Genomic DNA, 17,197 nt, shown 5'->3' with positions numbered 1-17,197 from the left:
CACAACTTTCATTGTGCCTATCCAGGACTTTTCTTTTTGTGTTGTTTTAAAAGGTCAGCTAACAAATGGAGTGGAAAAAGTGACTTGACTTAAGGAAAACAAATTGCTGATGTTTTCAAAGGCAACACTCTCTTTGTTTTAAGTTACTAAAAATGCATCCCATTCTTCTCAGCGTGTTCTTTGTTAACATGCATGCCTCCATGTAACTTAGAAGAGACCAAATATCTCAAGAAACAGATAAGCATCTAAATTGCAGGGACCGGATTCTTCTGCTACTGCATCCATCAGCCTAACTTCACTCATCAAAGAGGCAAAGCTGATTTACACCACACAAATAATCTGATCGCAGCTGCTTTTAAGCTGATGATCTGTGATGCACTGCAGACCTAGAAATCTCACAACACATTTCAAGTTTTTGCAAGTGGCTTCCTAATTCTGGCAAGGTTAGAAGCTCTGTAAGGATCCTTTGTTCTGTACTGTCCCAATGAAGTAAATGAAAAGGCACCTAAAGGTGGGAGGATACTAATTCATTGGAAAATGGTTTCAAATACTCCAGGGTCCAGCAAAATAGCTTTGTGATAGGGAGAAACACACTCAATAATTTATGTAATTGAATCTTGAAAAAGCAGGCTTGCCAATAAAGATCTCTGATAAATACTGCATTTTTTACAATGCATAGTTTACAGTGCCCCATGATTATTTGGTGAATAATCACTCTGCCCTACTTATTTTTGCAGTTATCCAACCATCACAGAGCCATGATAATTTAACAGTGAATTTGAGCTGAAGGTTTTTGTGTTAGCAAAGTAAGTGGCTGGTTAAGTTATAGCAATGACCATACTGTTTTTACAGGTACAAAGCTGTTACAGATGCGTGTTCTCTGCAGCCTGACATTGACTTACTACCATTTGGTGATCAGACAGAAATTGGAGAAAGGGTAAATAGTAGGAATGCTTTTATGTCTGCTTAGTCTGTGTATTAAGAAGGTGCTCTCTGATGTCATTCAGACAGATCTAGTCGGAATTGGGCTCCCAGCCTGGTAAATTATTGTAATTCACCTCGGGTTACTCAAAAAAAAAAAAAAAAAAAAAAAAATTGAAAAATTTTTTCCTTCAACTGTTTCTTAAATGGGATTTTTTGATCAGTGTCCTGTATTTTGCTTGTAGAATTTCATGCAAGTATTGGTTGTGTTTTTCCATCTAAGAAGCTTATGATGCTTAGAGAAGCTCTTCATAATTTACACTTACCCATATTGCTGAATAATAAGTTTTCTTCTGATGTTATATAAGGATTATACTTATTTATCAACAGGATTAGCATTTTAACAAAGCTTTTTATTTTTATTGAAAATCTGTGTAATTGTAAAAAATTTCACATTTCCAAAGTCCTATCATAATATTTATTCAAAGATGCATATCTCTGATCCATTATACTCATTAGGGGATTAATTTAAGTGGCGGCCAACGACAGAGAATCTGTGTAGCTCGAGCACTCTATCAGAACACCAGCATTGTCTTCTTGGTAAGATTTTTGTTTTTCACATGGAGCATGTAAAATTAGTAATATGACTGTCAATCTTTATATTTAGTTTTAGGAAAATTACTATTAGATCTAGAAAACTATAGAAACCTGTATTCAGCTCCAAATACAAATTACGGAGATAAGAAATAAACATCCACCAGAGGCAGCATCAAAACATACTGGGAGACAGATGAAGGTTCAATTTCCCACAGAGATTAATACCTGAGTAGAAAAGGTTGCATAACTTCTGCTTGCTCTCTGTGGTGACCTGCTATCAACACAGTCCCACTGAAATCACCAGGACTTCTGATAAGGAAAAGCACTATAATGCAACAAATTTTTAGCAAGGAACAGACTGAGGGTTCAGCACTCACCTGCAGAGTGCTGTGGATTTGGACAAACTTTCCCTTCTCTGTTACTAATTTCAAAATAAATCAGGAATGTCAGCGAGTCTACTGCTCATGAAAGGGCTCTTCAAAATTAACCAGTGGCTTTTGTTCTTAAAGAAAAATTTTTGCATGTTAATGTCCTCACCTGAATGGTGTCTTGTTGCTAGCTACGCACCAAGCACAATTGCGGTTTAATTTGGAGAAAATTAAAACAGTTCCTAACTTTATTGTTTTCCTTTATGTTTTCTATACCACATTCCCATTAATTTCAGTTAGGCATTCCTGATCAAGATTACTTCACACTGTCAGTGCGGCACCAGCACTGCACACATCCAGACACAAAAAAATTAGCCAAGTCCATTGCTATGAACGGAAAAGCAATGCATTCTAGCTCACTGTTTCATAGTGCAGCCCTCTGACTAGGTCTTAGTCATTAGAGAGAAACATTAGTAATGGCAATTGCTTCCAATTTTTTTAAAAAGAAAAAATCTTGAAAGAAATGGAACTAATTTTTGTATTCTGTTCCAATATTTTTTGATCTTATTGGATTGCAGGATGACCCGTTCTCTGCACTGGATATTCACTTAAGTGATCATTTAATGCAGGAAGGAATTTTGAAGTTTCTGCAAGAAGATAAGAGGACTCTTGTTCTCGTGACACATAAATTACAGTATTTACCACACGCTGACTGGGTAAGAGAAGAGATACCATGATGCAGATTTTCTAATGATGAACCTACACTTGAAGTTAGCACCATAGTACTTGATGAGATCACCACTCTTCTCTGTAATAGAATCCCACCTTCTTAGTTCTATATGTCATGTGGCTAATTGCCACTTTACATAACATAAATTTTATAGTAGAATAAACAATTTTATTTTTGCTTTATTTGTGCAGGGTTGTTTGATTGAAAACCATTGTAAAATTATGACATAATTGCAAATATGACTAATACTCATTATGTCCTGTCAATGCTTTTTATAAGTACAGGTAAGCATAGCTTATAGAAATTTCAATTTATGAGCTGTTATCAAATTTAAAAAATTATTAATAAAGCGCTGAATAATATGAAGACAGAAATTTGCATATTAGTAATCTCAATAGTACTCAGACATGTCTTGTAGGATCCAGGTCAGGGATTATGGTATCTATGTTGTTGAGTAGACCTATGGGATGCTTCCTCCCTAGATCATAGCAATGAAGGATGGAATGGTGCTTAGAGAAGGGACACTAAAGGATATCCAAACCAATGATATTGAGCTATATGAACACTGGAAAACTTTGATGAATCGCCAAGATCAAGAATTGGAAAAGGTAAATAGTACTATTTGGGCAAGCATGACCTTTCTGAAAAGAAAAATTTTTCAGTTAATTTAAAAAAAAAAGAAAATAAACCGTGTCAGAAAGCAAGTTTTAAACTAGATATTAGGAAAAAAAAAAACTAAAATGAACTGTAAGGAACTTTAAAGACTGGAATAGATTGTCTAGGAAATTGCGTGGTATATCCATCGTGAGTGGATTTGTAAAAACACATTAGGCAAACATCCTTTTGAAATGTGGTACATAACTGAGCCTTTCCTGGGGTCAGAAGTGGACTAAAGGACTTACCCAAGTATATCTTAGCCTTTTGTTCTGTTCTTGCCATGAGCATTTAGGATTTTCTAAAGACTGTTCTCGAAGTTTTTGTGATTTCAGAAGAGAGAGAACGCAATAAATGAAGAAAGATAGAGGGAAGAAAGTGGACAGGGCAGGATTTTCTGAAAGATAAATATCCTAAAATACTGTACTTCTGCATTCTGTGAGATAAATCCTGCAAAGAGTCTCTTTGAGGTTACTGTTAGTGCTACCACAATGACAGATAGCTAAGGTCTCAAATTAATAAATAAGTTTTCTTATTACAGGATATGGAAGCTGACCAGACTACTCTTGAGAGAAAAACTCTTAGAAGGGCCATGTACCCTAGAGAATCCAAATCACAACTGGAAGATGAAGATGAAGGTATGTCTTACTGTTTCACTTTATTTATTCTACTACCACGTATCACCGCCTTTCCACTTGAACAGCTGGCAGCTCGTAGCAACAAAGTACAAAGAAGTTGATGACACTTGGTATAACAGCGGAAAGTCTAATACTTTGACCTATTTAGAATATGACTTGTTTAACAAAGCCCATCTGTAGCCCCAGCCCTCATAAGAAATTGGTTCCAGGCTTTTTATATAACACAACGTGATCAAACTTGTAGGTATTTTCAATTCCTTTTTGGATATGAAGTTAATCTGCTTTTTTGCTAGCTATGACTCTTTATGGGAGAAATTTTATGCTTTGTTCTCAAGCTTAGCTTCTTGTTCTCCTCAAGTCTCCGTGGTTTTAGCAGCTGCAGATTCAGATTCGCAACACTTTTAAAGCAGGATGGAGGGAGACACATGGTTGGATATTGGAAGCTGGCAACAAGACCTACCACAAACATTCCTGGGATGCCAGTCAGTCCCGGCAAGCAGTAAATGCATGCCAAGGAACAGAAGAGGTGAACTTTAGGCTTTACCTTAACTCAACAGGAGAACTAATTGCAGAGATTATCATGGTGGTGATGGCTGGAGTGCTCACAGAGTGCACACTGGCTATTAGCAGGCTCCTTACTGCTGCCTGTTTCACCTGGCAATGCTCATGATGGGTGGTCATTTTAAGTCATAGGTCTCTAGGGTCCTGGATTGCTCCATTTTGAAGGGATTTCCAACCACTGCACAAAAGACAGATCTGGACCCCAAAGCTACAGAGATGGAAATATTATGTTTGCTTCATATTTTTGTGACAGAACAAAGCAGAACACCTCTTCCTCTGTCCAGTCATCAGTACACTTTATCAGTTAAATTCTTGGAGGAGTTTAAATTAAGGTCATTCTCAAGCTCTTCCCTTCAGTCTATGTAAGAAAGCCTTACCAATAACCTGTATCTTCTTTGTGGGGTAAAATAAAAAACACAAAGGAAAAAGGACATGTCCAAATGGTTCACAGAATGCCTGCAAAAAGCATCACTAAGATCATAAAATATGTATCAGTAACTACAGGGCAGAAATATAACCTGACATTGCATTCCAGGTCATCCACATTTATGTGACCTAGGGAGTATACACAAAGTCTCTGTGTCCCAAAATGTATAGAATTTCAAATTTAAGAAATCACTTACTAATTAATTTTCAGTGTTCAAAATTAGAAATGAGTGGAAATGCTATCAATTCAGGGCCATCAAGAGCAGGTCAACCATTCTGTTCCCCAAGAGCAGCCTGCAAGGCTGTGATGTATATTTACATTATGTGGGAAAAAAAAAGATTATTTTTAAATGTAGTATTTCTACATCCATGAAATATGTATTTCCCATTGAAGAAGTTTTCTACCAATTGTATTTTAGTGTAATATGAACAATTATAATACAATCAAAAGTAGCAGTGAAGAAATGTTAATCCCATAGCTCCGCTCTTCTACACAGACAAAACATGAGTACTCAGAAATAAAGTAAAAATGGAGTTATTTCATGCAAGAGATGTCAGAAAGACAGAACACTTCGGGAAGCTTTCCAGAATTTCCATGTGACCCAGAGCAATCTCCTGACTGTATAATAAAAACAACTGAATAGTTTGGGAAAGGCTTAGTCTCTACTATAAATTGTCAGTACTGAAAATCTGACTTACAAAAATAGTTATTACCAAAACTGTAACTAGTCAAAGTCTATACATTTGCCCAAAGAGCACAGGACAAGTCTTATGAAAATGTGGCTGAAGTGTTTGCTGTTTTCAAATGACAAATCTAATTTTGCTGTTAAAATTAAAATTCAAAATAAAAAAGTCAACCAAATCCAGTAAGCCCAGATAGAATATTTAGTACTGAATCCAAGCTAATTTGATCTCTGAATCACAGAGGAAGAAGAGGAAGAAGATGAAGATGACAACATGTCAACTGTCTTGAGACTCAGAACAAAGATGCCATGGAAAACTTGCTGGAGATACCTAACCTCTGGAGGATTTTTCTTGCTATTTCTGATGATTTTCTCAAAGCTGTTGAAACACTCAGTTATAGTGGCCATAGACTACTGGCTTGCTACATGGACATCCATGGACAATTCAAAAGAATTCAGGAATGCTGATGATGATAAGGTGAGCCATGTCTCGGAGCTTGACAGGAAAAAAATGCAAAAAAGAAAAAGATAGATATAGTGACATTGATTATTACATAGGATGGATGAATTATTTATGATAGACCATAAGACAATTCAAATTTTATCAATCTTCAAACATGCAAAACTGAAACAGAAGTATATTTGAGGTTAGAAAAATTGACTTTTCAAAAGCAGGAATCTCATACTAAATTTTCCACCTGGGTTTTTTAACACCTAAGTCAATGATCCCATTTTCCTGATTACTGGCTGTCCAGTAATGTCTTGCCAGGAAAAAAAAGGTCTTCCAGTGTACTGCTTAAATATACCCTGCTTACAGCTGTAAATTTGACACATATACAAATGTTTTACTGGAATCCACTTAGTAAACTTTCAGAAGGCTTAAATGTGTTATAGCCCTGGCAGATTAGTTTAGGATTTGCTCTTGGAATTTTAGTGGTCCAAGTACTTAATGAAGTGGAACCTTCCAGCATCTCTCAAATGCCTTAATTATTGACAGGTTCTATTTTTTTATTTTTCTTGGCTAACAATTTGCATACTTTTGTCTTTGTCCAGTTAGTCTATCTTCACAGTTCTTAGTGCTATCACTTCAGCATCTTGAAGGGTACTCATCAGGAGGTTGAGAGACCTTTGAACTGCCAGACCTTCTAATTATGTGAGCTTCATGAATTGAAGTTCTGTCACAGTTCTTTTATTTCCCAAAGATTATATTAAGATAATTACTTAGTATAAGCGATAATAGCCGATTAGTGCATCATACATTGGGAACTTCCTAGTGGAAAAGAGAAATGCGAGTATTTCTAGGACTGATGTATTTGTCATTTTATTAGACTTACCATGTAGCTGTCTTCAGCATCCTCTCTGGAGCAGGAATAGTCCTTTGCCTCATCACATCTTTGACTGTGGAGTGGATGGGCCTCACAGCAGCCAAGAACCTACACCATAATCTCCTCAACAAGATCATTCTTGGACCAATCAGGTACAGCAAAAATAACGTTCTTCCTGAAAATCTACATATCCAAAACTTATCCTGTTTTGCTTTGGGTTTTTTTGTTGTTTTTTTTTTTTTTTTTTTTTTAAATAGTAGGATACTTCTGTAAAAAGCTCTTGTAGTTGCCCTATTTTCTTCAAGGCCTGAAAAATTGAAAATAACTAGTGAAGTGAGCAGGGGGTGAAAGTTCCATGTCAGAACATGTTATATTCGGCCCCTTTTTTAATCTGGCTGAATTATTTCAGATATCTGGCACTTCCTTCAAGGCTGAGATGTCAAGGAAAGCTTTAAGTGCGGTTCTAGCTCCAGGGCACCCAGCTCCAGCCCTGAGCAACAGGCAAGCCATCAAACAATGCGGACATCGTTTCTTCTCACAGCCAGGAACAGGTTCTCTGCACAGAACCACACTTTCTTAGGCAGCATGATGACTAAAAGGATGCCTGCATAACAAATATGGTTATCATAATTCTTTTAAGAAATAATTGAGTACGGTGTCCAGAAGTATGCAGGAGTTTGAATATTGGCCAAGGACAAGCTGTAAGGAAGGGATCTTAAAACTTGAGGGAGTGTGGCTGAAAGAGCAGGGGGCAGCTTATTGGAAAAGGAGAATTAAAAGTTGAGGGGTGATACCAAGAAAAGCACTTGGATAGTCAGAATGCAGACTTTATGCTATGTTATGTTATTCTTATTTACTGCTTGGTTTTAGAAAACATCTGGACACAGCTTTGTGTTCTGTCTGATCAGATTTTTTAACCAAAACTGGAATTCCTTTTCAAGTAACTTTTTGTTTTTAATTTGTTCATTAGGTTTTTCGATACGACTCCATTGGGGCTAATTCTAAATCGCTTCTCTGCTGATACAAATATCATTGATCAGGTAGACATATCAATATATTCTGTTTTATTACATCTTGGCTTTGTAAATTTTCACTTAGCTACTGAATAAGATGATGTATTAAAATATTCAGTAAAGAAAGGAGTAGCAAAAACAGGCTCTGGAAATGATAATAGACAAATTCTAAACAGAAAGTACACTCACATTTGTAGTAATGAAGACAGGTAACTTTTAGAATAAACATGGTGGGAGATGGTGGCTCTTAATATCTTCATAGGCAGACCAGTTGCTTCTCTTGGAAGACTGTATCAAAAAAAGCAGATTTTGGGCTCAAAACAGGAAACAGGATAGAATATAATAATTTTAACTTATATGGGAGTACGTGTGGCAAACAGATGTTCCACACCGGTGGTAGCGCATGTCAGTTTAGAGCATTCAGGGAGATCAATGGATGCCTTCACTATGGCTGTGAATTAAAATGTTTGGAGGAGTAATAATCCTGAATGTAAGTGTGATGGGAACATGGAAGGAAAATTCAGAGGCTCTGAGAGAGAGCATCATGTTTCTCTAAATATTTGGGATATCAAAACCAATTTTCTTTTTATTGCCTGTTATATAAACTAGGTGGAAGCAGCTTCTATTTCCCCACGATCTTTGAAACACTGACCTTCAGGAAAAAACCTACTAACTTTTTAACCTCTGCACATTTGAGTAGTAGACCCACAGAAACTCCTGACATAAGGAGAATATCAAGAAGTCCACAGTGGTACATTTCACACTTTCCCTCTGGTCCTCTATAGGAAAAGGAATATCGTGGTAGTACCATTGCCTTTTGCCTTATGTTTGTTTTTTGTTTCACTCTAGCACATCCCTCCTACCCTGGAGTCTCTTACCCGGTCCACCTTACTCTGTCTGTCAGCCATTGGAATGATCTCCTATGCCACTCCATGGTTCCTTGTTGCCCTCGTGCCTCTTGGGATAGCATTTTATTTCATCCAGAAATATTTCAGAGTTGCTTCCAAGTATGTATTAAAAAACAGTCCTGAAAATGTCTTTAAAAAATTTCACATAAGAAATGTGATGGAATGTGAGATTATAGGAGCTGGTATATGGGGAAGATGGCGATGGCATCCTGATTTTTATCCTGAGGTATTAGTTAGAGATGTACATTGAAGGATGTTTCCAGCTGATCTGACTACAAATGTGGTGTTGGGGGAAACAACACCCGTGTATCACTTTACTGTACTGTTGGCTATAGAAGGAGATGACCATGAAGTCTGTTAATCAACTGAACCATTCGTCATCTGGTCAAAGCTCCTCTTTGACTTTTGATGTTTAGTAGAGAATAGAAAAAAAACTTTCTGGATTAATATCAGTCACAGCTTTTTCTTCATATTGGGAAAAAAAACTCCACAGAAAGTCATTTCCACTGTACAGCGAAGTTTCATATTCAGAATGGTTTGATAGCTATAAAGAATACATTTTTTTCAGCAAAAAGAGTGACATGATTTCTGAGAGTCACTCTTCTAGTACTAGATCCATTATATAAATCCATTATATAACCTACTAAATTTACTAAATCCATTATAAAATTTAGTAAAATATCTTCAGCAAGCCATTTGTAATTTTACTTAAATTCAATCACTCAAGCTAGATTTACTTGACTTTCTGTTGAGTTCCCTTCAGGGTGCCTGCTGATGTACAGGGAGGCCAAAAGAACCTACCATCATTAGCAACTGTTACTTCTGGCCTTATCTTTGCAGTATATACGTGGTAAAGCATTAACTGCTGTTTGGTAGTATTTCAGTTAAGAGGCACAGTGAGTGTTCCAGTATATTTGGCTTCATGGACAGCACTCTTATATATGTAGCCTGAGAAAAGAATTGTGTCAGTTATTCCCCTTAAAAACAATGGAAGAGAAGAGGCACATATCAATAATATAGCTTCACTTTAGCCTACTTTTCATCAGCTTTCCTCAGAATTTGTAAAGGAGATTTTTTTCATAAGAAACCTATAATCAGAATTCAAAACCCAAAGATGTTTAGTTATGAAATAAAGCTCTTAAAATCTCTGAGATTTTTCAGAAGCCTTGTTCTTTCCCCACCAGCTATCCAAAACCAGCGCTGTACATGGCAGTACACCAGGTCTCAAGGTGCCTAAGGACTCAGGAGACTTGAATTTAATTCTTAAATGCATTATGTTCTTCTGAGTGTTACCCTGTTCAGAGCACACTGTTTAAACTTCTTACTTAAAATACATGACTAGGCCAAATCTGATGTGTTAGGCCCCAGGGAAATACTACAGTTTATCTCTGTGATTTTATATGTGAGGGTAAAGTCTCCATCTGTCTCCAAACATGGTATTCTCTCATGCTGTACCAACAGCCATACCATACAAGCTAGCAAGAAGCTGAGCACCTCATAGGTCAGCACTCATATACACACAAGTGCACTCATTGTTTTTGCAGTCACTGATCTTCTGTAAGTCCACAACTACCTCATTCATTTTGTTGCCTCACAGTTTTCTGGGAAAATATGTTATAGCAAGTGCTTTTCTTCTTTTTTTTTTTTTTAATCCGTTCAAATCAAACTCACTTAAACCACTTATGCTGCATCTAGGATTGGATTGATTTGTGTTCTTTCAGTCCACAACAGAGATTAATAAATCCAATTTATTTCTAGAAAAAAAAAAATTGTCTTGGTAAATTGTAGGATGAAGGAATAGCTTCAGACAGGATTTATAACTTATTCACTTGCAGTACTTTCAAGGCATATAAGCTTTGCTAATTTTTAGAAATGCAATATTTACAGTATTTCTTGCAGCAGTTTGACTTTGTTGTATTTTCCATTACATCTCTCAAAAGCTTCTGTGTATTTTCCATCATAAAATTTGAAAGAGAGCATATTTATCATCGAAACATAAGCAGCAAATTCAGTTCTGTATACTGCAACACTCAGCATCATGGAGCAGCTATTTCTCCTGGCCTATCTAATACAGTGTGAAATATAGGTAGGATTTTAATATAAAGAGTTTAAATATCTATGATCTGGCCTGTCTTCTGTTTATACAACTGGCTGCTATGCCAATGACAGTGTTAAAGAAAGATGTATTTATCTCTGTGGTTTGGAAAATGTTCCTGTTTCAGGAGACTGGAACATTTTAGACTTAAATATCATTGTTCCATGCAGGTCTTGAAAATATCATTGCTGAATAATTGAGGAAATTTCTCATTCGTATTATTTCTCTGTCAGTGCTGTCTCTATTTCAAACACTGGTGATAATGTTAACACTACAAATAGAAGGTCTGCTATAGTCTGTTGTATTTTGCATTCAGCATATTGTGGTACTTACAGATGCCCAAAATGAGGTAAGGTTTTATATGGAAAGGTACCCTCCTTGTTAAGCCAGCTGATAAAGATGCAGTAAAATAGATAAACTTGGCGATACACAGATTAAAAAAAATATTATTTCAGCAAAAAGAGTGACATGATTTCTGAGAGTCACTCTTCTAGTACTAGATCCATTATATAAATCCATTATATAACCTACTAAATTTACTAAATCCATTATAAAATTTAGTAAAATATCTTCAGCAAGCCATTTGTAATTTTACTTAAATTCAATCACTCAAGCTAGATTTACTTGACTTTCTGTTGAGTTCCCTTCAGGGTGCCTGCTGATGTACAGGGAGGCCAAAAGAACCTACCATCATTAGCAACTGTTACTTCTGGCCTTATCTTTGCAGTATATACGTGGTAAAGCATTAACTGCTGTTTGGTAGTATTCAGTTAAGAGGCACAGTGAGTGTTCCAGTATATTTGGCTTCATGGACAGCACTCTTATATATGTAGCCTGAGAAAGAATTGTGTCAGTTATTCCCCTTAAAACAATGGAAGAGAAGAGGCACATATCAATAATATAGCTTCACTTTAGCCTACTTTTCATCAGCTTTCCTCAGAATTTGTAAAGGAGATTTTTTTCATAAGAAACCTATAATCAGAATTCAAAACCCAAAGATGTTTAGTTATGAAATAAAGCTCTTAAAATCTCTGAGATTTTTCAGAAGCCTTGTTCTTTCCCCACCAGCTATCCAAAACCAGCGCTGTACATGGCAGTACACCAGGTCTCAAGGTGCCTAAGGACTCAGGAGACTTGAATTTAATTCTTAAATGCATTATGTTCTTCTGAGTGTTACCCTGTTCAGAGCACACTGTTTAAACTTCTTACTTAAAATACATGACTAGGCCAAATCTGATGTGTTAGGCCCCAGGGAAATACTACAGTTTATCTCTGTGATTTTATATGTGAGGGTAAAGTCTCCATCTGTCTCCAAACATGGTATTCTCTCATGCTGTACCAACAGCCATACCATACAAGCTAGCAAGAAGCTGAGCACCTCATAGGTCAGCACTCATATACACACAAGTGCACTCATTGTTTTTGCAGTCACTGATCTTCTGTAAGTCCACAACTACCTCATTCATTTTGTTGCCTCACAGTTTTCTGGGAAAATATGTTATAGCAAGTGCTTTTCTTCTTTTTTTTTTTTTTAATCCGTTCAAATCAAACTCACTTAAACCACTTATGCTGCATCTAGGATTGGATTGATTTGTGTTCTTTCAGTCCACAACAGAGATTAATAAATCCAATTTATTTCTAGAAAAAAAAAATTGTCTTGGTAAATGTAGGATGAAGGAATAGCTTCAGACAGGATTTATAACTTATTCACTTGCAGTACTTTCAAGGCATATAAGCTTTGCTAATTTTTAGAAATGCAAATATTTACAGTATTTCTTGCAGCAGTTTGACTTTGTTGTATTTTCCATTACATCTCTCAAAAGCTTCTGTGTATTTTCCATCATAAATTTGAAAGAGAGCATATTTATCATCGAAACATAAGCAGCAAATTCAGTTCTGTATACTGCAACACTCAGCATCATGGAGCAGCTATTTCTCCTGGCCTATCTAATACAGTGTGAAAATATAGTAGGATTTTAATATAAAGAGTTTAAATATCTAATGATCTGGCCTGTCTTCTGTTTATACAACTGGCTGCTATGCCAATGACAGTGTTAAAGAAAGATGTATTTATCTCTGTGGTTTGGAAAATGTTCCTGTTTCAGGAGACTGGAACATTTTAGACTTAAATATCATTGTTCCATGCAGGTCTTGAAAATATCATTGCTGAATAATTGAGGAAATTTCTCATTCGTATTATTTCTCTGTCAGTGCTGTCTCTATTTCAACCACTGTGATAATGTTAACACTACAAATAGAAGGTCTGCTATAGTCTGTTGTATTTTGCATTCAGCATATTGTGGTACTTACAGATGCCCAAAATGAGGTAAGGTTTATATGGAAAGGTACCCTCCTTGTTAAGCCAGCTGATAAAGATGCAGTAAAATAGATAAACTTGCAGATACACAGATTAAAAAAAAATATTTTATACCTGATGTAAGAGCTGCAATAACATCCTATAAATTTTTAAATCAACTTTTCAGAATTTAAGTTAATTACATTGGTTATATTAATAAATCAGAGTGATTGAGAATCAAAGGCAATTAAGATCAGGCTAAAATGGACAGCAGGTTTTTAACTAGGAGAAAAGTGATAACGTCACGGTTGCTGTGGGACAAAAAGAAGCTTAACTGTGACCAAAATATAGTTCATGGAAGTGTCTGAGAGATGATTCAAAGGCTTCTGTGGGAAACATGATATTCCCATGAGATTGGCTTTCTATACTGTAGAAACAGTGTTCTGTGCAATCCTGAAAAGAACATGTGCTATGCATAAAATATCTGTTGTTGTCTGTTATGCAGTAAAATTTCTGCAGATGGAGATGTTTACATTGTAACGCTTACCTGTTCCTTTTCATATTCCCAGGGACCTCCAGGAGCTTGACGACAGCACCCAACTACCTTTACTCTGTCACTTCTCTGAAACAGCTGAAGGGCTTACCACTATCAGAGCATTCAGGTCCGTAAAACAAATGATCAGAGGTAGGCTTGAGTGTTGGTTTGGTCCACACAGCTTTCTTGAGAATGTCTGAGGGCTTTGTTGGATTTGGTGGATTTTAATTAGGCCACCTCAAAAAAGGGAAGAGATTTTCTTTTCCTGTTGCTTTGCCACACCTCCAAACACTTGCGCATGGTTTCAGTAACACAGTAATTTATCTGTATTGGGTTTTCACTGACTTAAAGACGGTTGATACCTTAGGGTACAGTGTTTAAACTTTTAAGGTGTCTAGTTTAACCATGCCTTACCAGGACAGCAGGGAACTCTCCTCTGCCAGGCCTGCCCCACTCCTTCATAGCCCCCTGATATATCCTGCAAGCTATGCTATCCAAGTGCCCTGGAAAAATTTTTGTGTTTAACCCACTTTGCAGGCAGGGAAACACTATAGTGCTTTCTAACTGAAACTCAGTATGCAGCTAGGGGGATATTCCAGGAAAAGTATGGCAGAATAGAACTTGACCTTGATATTCTAAACCATAGCCTTGTCAATCAAAATTTGAACATGAATTCCATAGGTTTCAGAGAATTTTTCGAACTTTCCATGCATATATTTTTTTCTGTACTTACTACATGAAATACAGACCAAATTCTCCTTGTATATTCATTATATTATAGCTGGCATGACTGTCAGATTGCCAGCTTGATGTGGCTCCCCAGTAAGTGTAACATGCACTCATTCTGTATACTGTAGAATTTCAAACGTTGCAGATGTCACTGCAATGCTATTTACACACCTATTTGATCAGTTTAAGACTGTTTCGTCACTTCAAGCTGGTTTTAGGACCTAGGCAATCAGTTCAGAGTGCTGTGATGAGGACTATGGCAGGGCAAGCGAAAATGCTGCTGTGTTGAAGAGATGTAAGATTTCACAGTCAATATGAAATGTTGTAACAAGCTCTATCAACCAGAGAAATGTATTGAAACTTTAAGGCCTGATGCCAATGAATGCTGACTGTTGAGAGGTTCAGAGTGGCCTTTCATCACAATGTCTCCTGAGAACGATGAAGGAGCTTAGCACTTCTTGGGAGTCATTCAACTTCTCTTTACCTTACAAAATGGTAGCGTGGGCTTGTATGGCAGAGAGCAAAAGGCAGCCCTAGAAAAGAACGAGGCGTCCTAACAATCATTTTTTTCCAGGATCTCTGGAGCTAATCTAAGTCATTTTGTTTCCCCATTGTGCTCTACTGTCAACCAATCCTGAAGCCTCCAGCGTTTTTTGTCAGCAAGCCTGTATTTACGATAGTCCTGTTAGTCATTCTCTGCAGTTTGAGTTCAGTATGTTCCAGGATAAAATAGAGCAGCTCCTCGCATAACTTACCACAAAGTATCACAGTTGGATCAGCACACAATTTCAGTGACCTTTGCTGTTTGTCATCTGACAGGATAAAAGTCTAAAACTGCCCAGAAGATGAGCTGGATGTGGATGAAAAGATACAGATTGAGCATGTCAGATTTTCCATTAGGAAAGCAAGTGTTTTGCTGCCAGAAAGATGGATGAGCAGAATATTCAGTGCATATTTGTTCCTTCACACGTCATTACTGTTATCAGTTGTTTTGGGGAGGTTGCTTGCCATGTTTACAAGCTGTGCAGGGGGAAATAAAGGCAAAAAAAGAAAAAAAATGTTTCTGGAAGAACAGAGATTACAGGTGCTTCACATCAGGGCCCTTTAACTTTGAAATGGAGGAGCTTGCCAGGATGATACAGATGATAAGCTACTGAATGAAGTTCAGCTAGTTTACTCAACTGAGAGTATTTAACAGACAGTAGAATGTGAAACAGTGAAATGGTTTCCATCTGACTGCAGGTCATACCTAAAGTACTGCAAGGCACCACAAATTTAGTGTACTTACATCAACAAAGATTTCCTCTTCCTCTCCAGAGTGTGTCTATGCTCTTAGACACTCTGACATCCTTCCACTGGTCTTTAAAGATGATAAGAATTATGTGAGAATAAAGAGAAACAAGTGACAGGGAAGGCCACACCACTGATTATTGTAATCAGAAATCATCTATACCTCTCCCTCGTTGTAGCTGTCTGAGTTGCTTAGCCGGTGTGCGACTGGCTGAGTACCTGAAAGGTATTGATCTTCCCATCAATCTACAGTCTACATCAGTTGAAACCTTAGAGATGTCACTCCTGTTCAAAACTCCTGCAGCTGGCCAGATAACTTCTGAAATCAGAATTCAAGCTGACGGGTCAGCCCTCTGCTGAGGGGCCACAGCAGCACTCACCTGTGAGATGACTGGAAGGATAGAGCATCTGCATTGCAAAGCTATAAAAGTGCATATGCTCTGGGAATTAAAACTTATCCCTAGCACCCTAGCATTGCAATCTCTTTGATGAGACAGGCTTTGATCCAAAATCTAGACCAATATAATTGCTCATTGAACAGATTCCTCCCCGTTGTATGTGTAGCTCTGCCTGGTTAAGGAGAGCACTGGCAGCAGGTATGGGTCCTTAGGGAAGAGTTTTTAACTCAAAGATTGGCAAAGGGAGAATAGCAAAAACTTTTAGTCTGGGGGGAGGGGAGGGAGAGGAGAGTTTGCAGCTTCATCCTTTTGTGTATGAGTGCGTAATGTGTTGTAATATAACAACTTTGCTCTTGGCAGGCACGAAGCCAGATTTAAACAACGTATGCTGGAACTGACAGACACGAATAACATTGCCTACTTATTTCTATCTGCTGCCAACAGATGGCTGGAGGTCAGGACGGTACGTTCAGTTTAGTCCCAGCCATGGTTTTGAAACCTTGGAAGCAAACAGAGACTTTGCCTGATGCAAAGAAGATAATAATGAGAATTAATCTCGCGATGAGATTATACACACTGTTTCTTAAAATAGATCAGGATTGTTTATGTTAAACCCACAGGGTTTTTTAAGCTTTCTTGGCCAGGAGTAAGAAAATACAAGTCTCTCTCATCTTTTGCTGTTGTGATGTCTAGTGTCTGAAAAGAGTGTAAGAACAAACATTTACGTAACTTGAAATAAGGCTTTCTCTACTACTGTGCAGCATCTGCAGATCTGCCACAGCAGGAACTACTTCCAAAGCAGAGCATGATTTTTAAGTAGTTTTGTGAACTGTGCCATCATTCTGTCAGGGCTGTTCTAGGCACCGTTGATGTTCCAGGTCTTGAGATATCTCTTGAGCAACAGGTTTTATTGCACAGCTGTGATTTAGAGCCCCCATTTGCAGTACCCTTACTGCAGCTGTGAGCCTATACTGTGTGATTTACAGTACTGTTCGATATCATGAAAGATGGCAGAACTAGACTTCAACAG

The 17,197-nt window shown here is 37.3% G+C and overlaps 1 protein-coding gene across 11 annotated transcripts in view; it reads left to right on the top strand.

Moving 5' to 3' along the window:
- The window catches only part of ABCC9 (ATP binding cassette subfamily C member 9), a 74,714-nt gene that overhangs the window by 42,875 nt on the left and 14,642 nt on the right, over positions 1–17,197 (top strand). For all 11 annotated transcript variants that reach the window (XM_054072957.1, XM_054073009.1, XM_054073000.1 and 8 more), the window contains 11 exons: positions 853–937; positions 1,441–1,521; positions 2,465–2,602; positions 3,099–3,224; positions 3,812–3,908; positions 5,821–6,056; positions 6,907–7,055; positions 7,874–7,943; positions 8,766–8,923; positions 13,785–13,877; positions 16,528–16,630. In XM_054072957.1, the coding sequence (XP_053928932.1) occupies positions 853–937; positions 1,441–1,521; positions 2,465–2,602; positions 3,099–3,224; positions 3,812–3,908; positions 5,821–6,056; positions 6,907–7,055; positions 7,874–7,943; positions 8,766–8,923; positions 13,785–13,877; positions 16,528–16,630 (1,336 nt within the window). The remainder of the gene's footprint in view (positions 1–852; positions 938–1,440; positions 1,522–2,464; positions 2,603–3,098; positions 3,225–3,811; positions 3,909–5,820; positions 6,057–6,906; positions 7,056–7,873; positions 7,944–8,765; positions 8,924–13,784; positions 13,878–16,527; positions 16,631–17,197) is intronic.

This window comes from Cuculus canorus, chromosome 1, assembly GCF_017976375.1.
Source record: "Cuculus canorus isolate bCucCan1 chromosome 1, bCucCan1.pri, whole genome shotgun sequence".
NCBI classification, from domain to species: domain Eukaryota; kingdom Metazoa; phylum Chordata; class Aves; order Cuculiformes; family Cuculidae; genus Cuculus; species Cuculus canorus.
The sequence above is the reverse complement of the archived record's forward strand: the minus strand, read 5'-3'. Positions and strand labels throughout refer to the sequence as shown.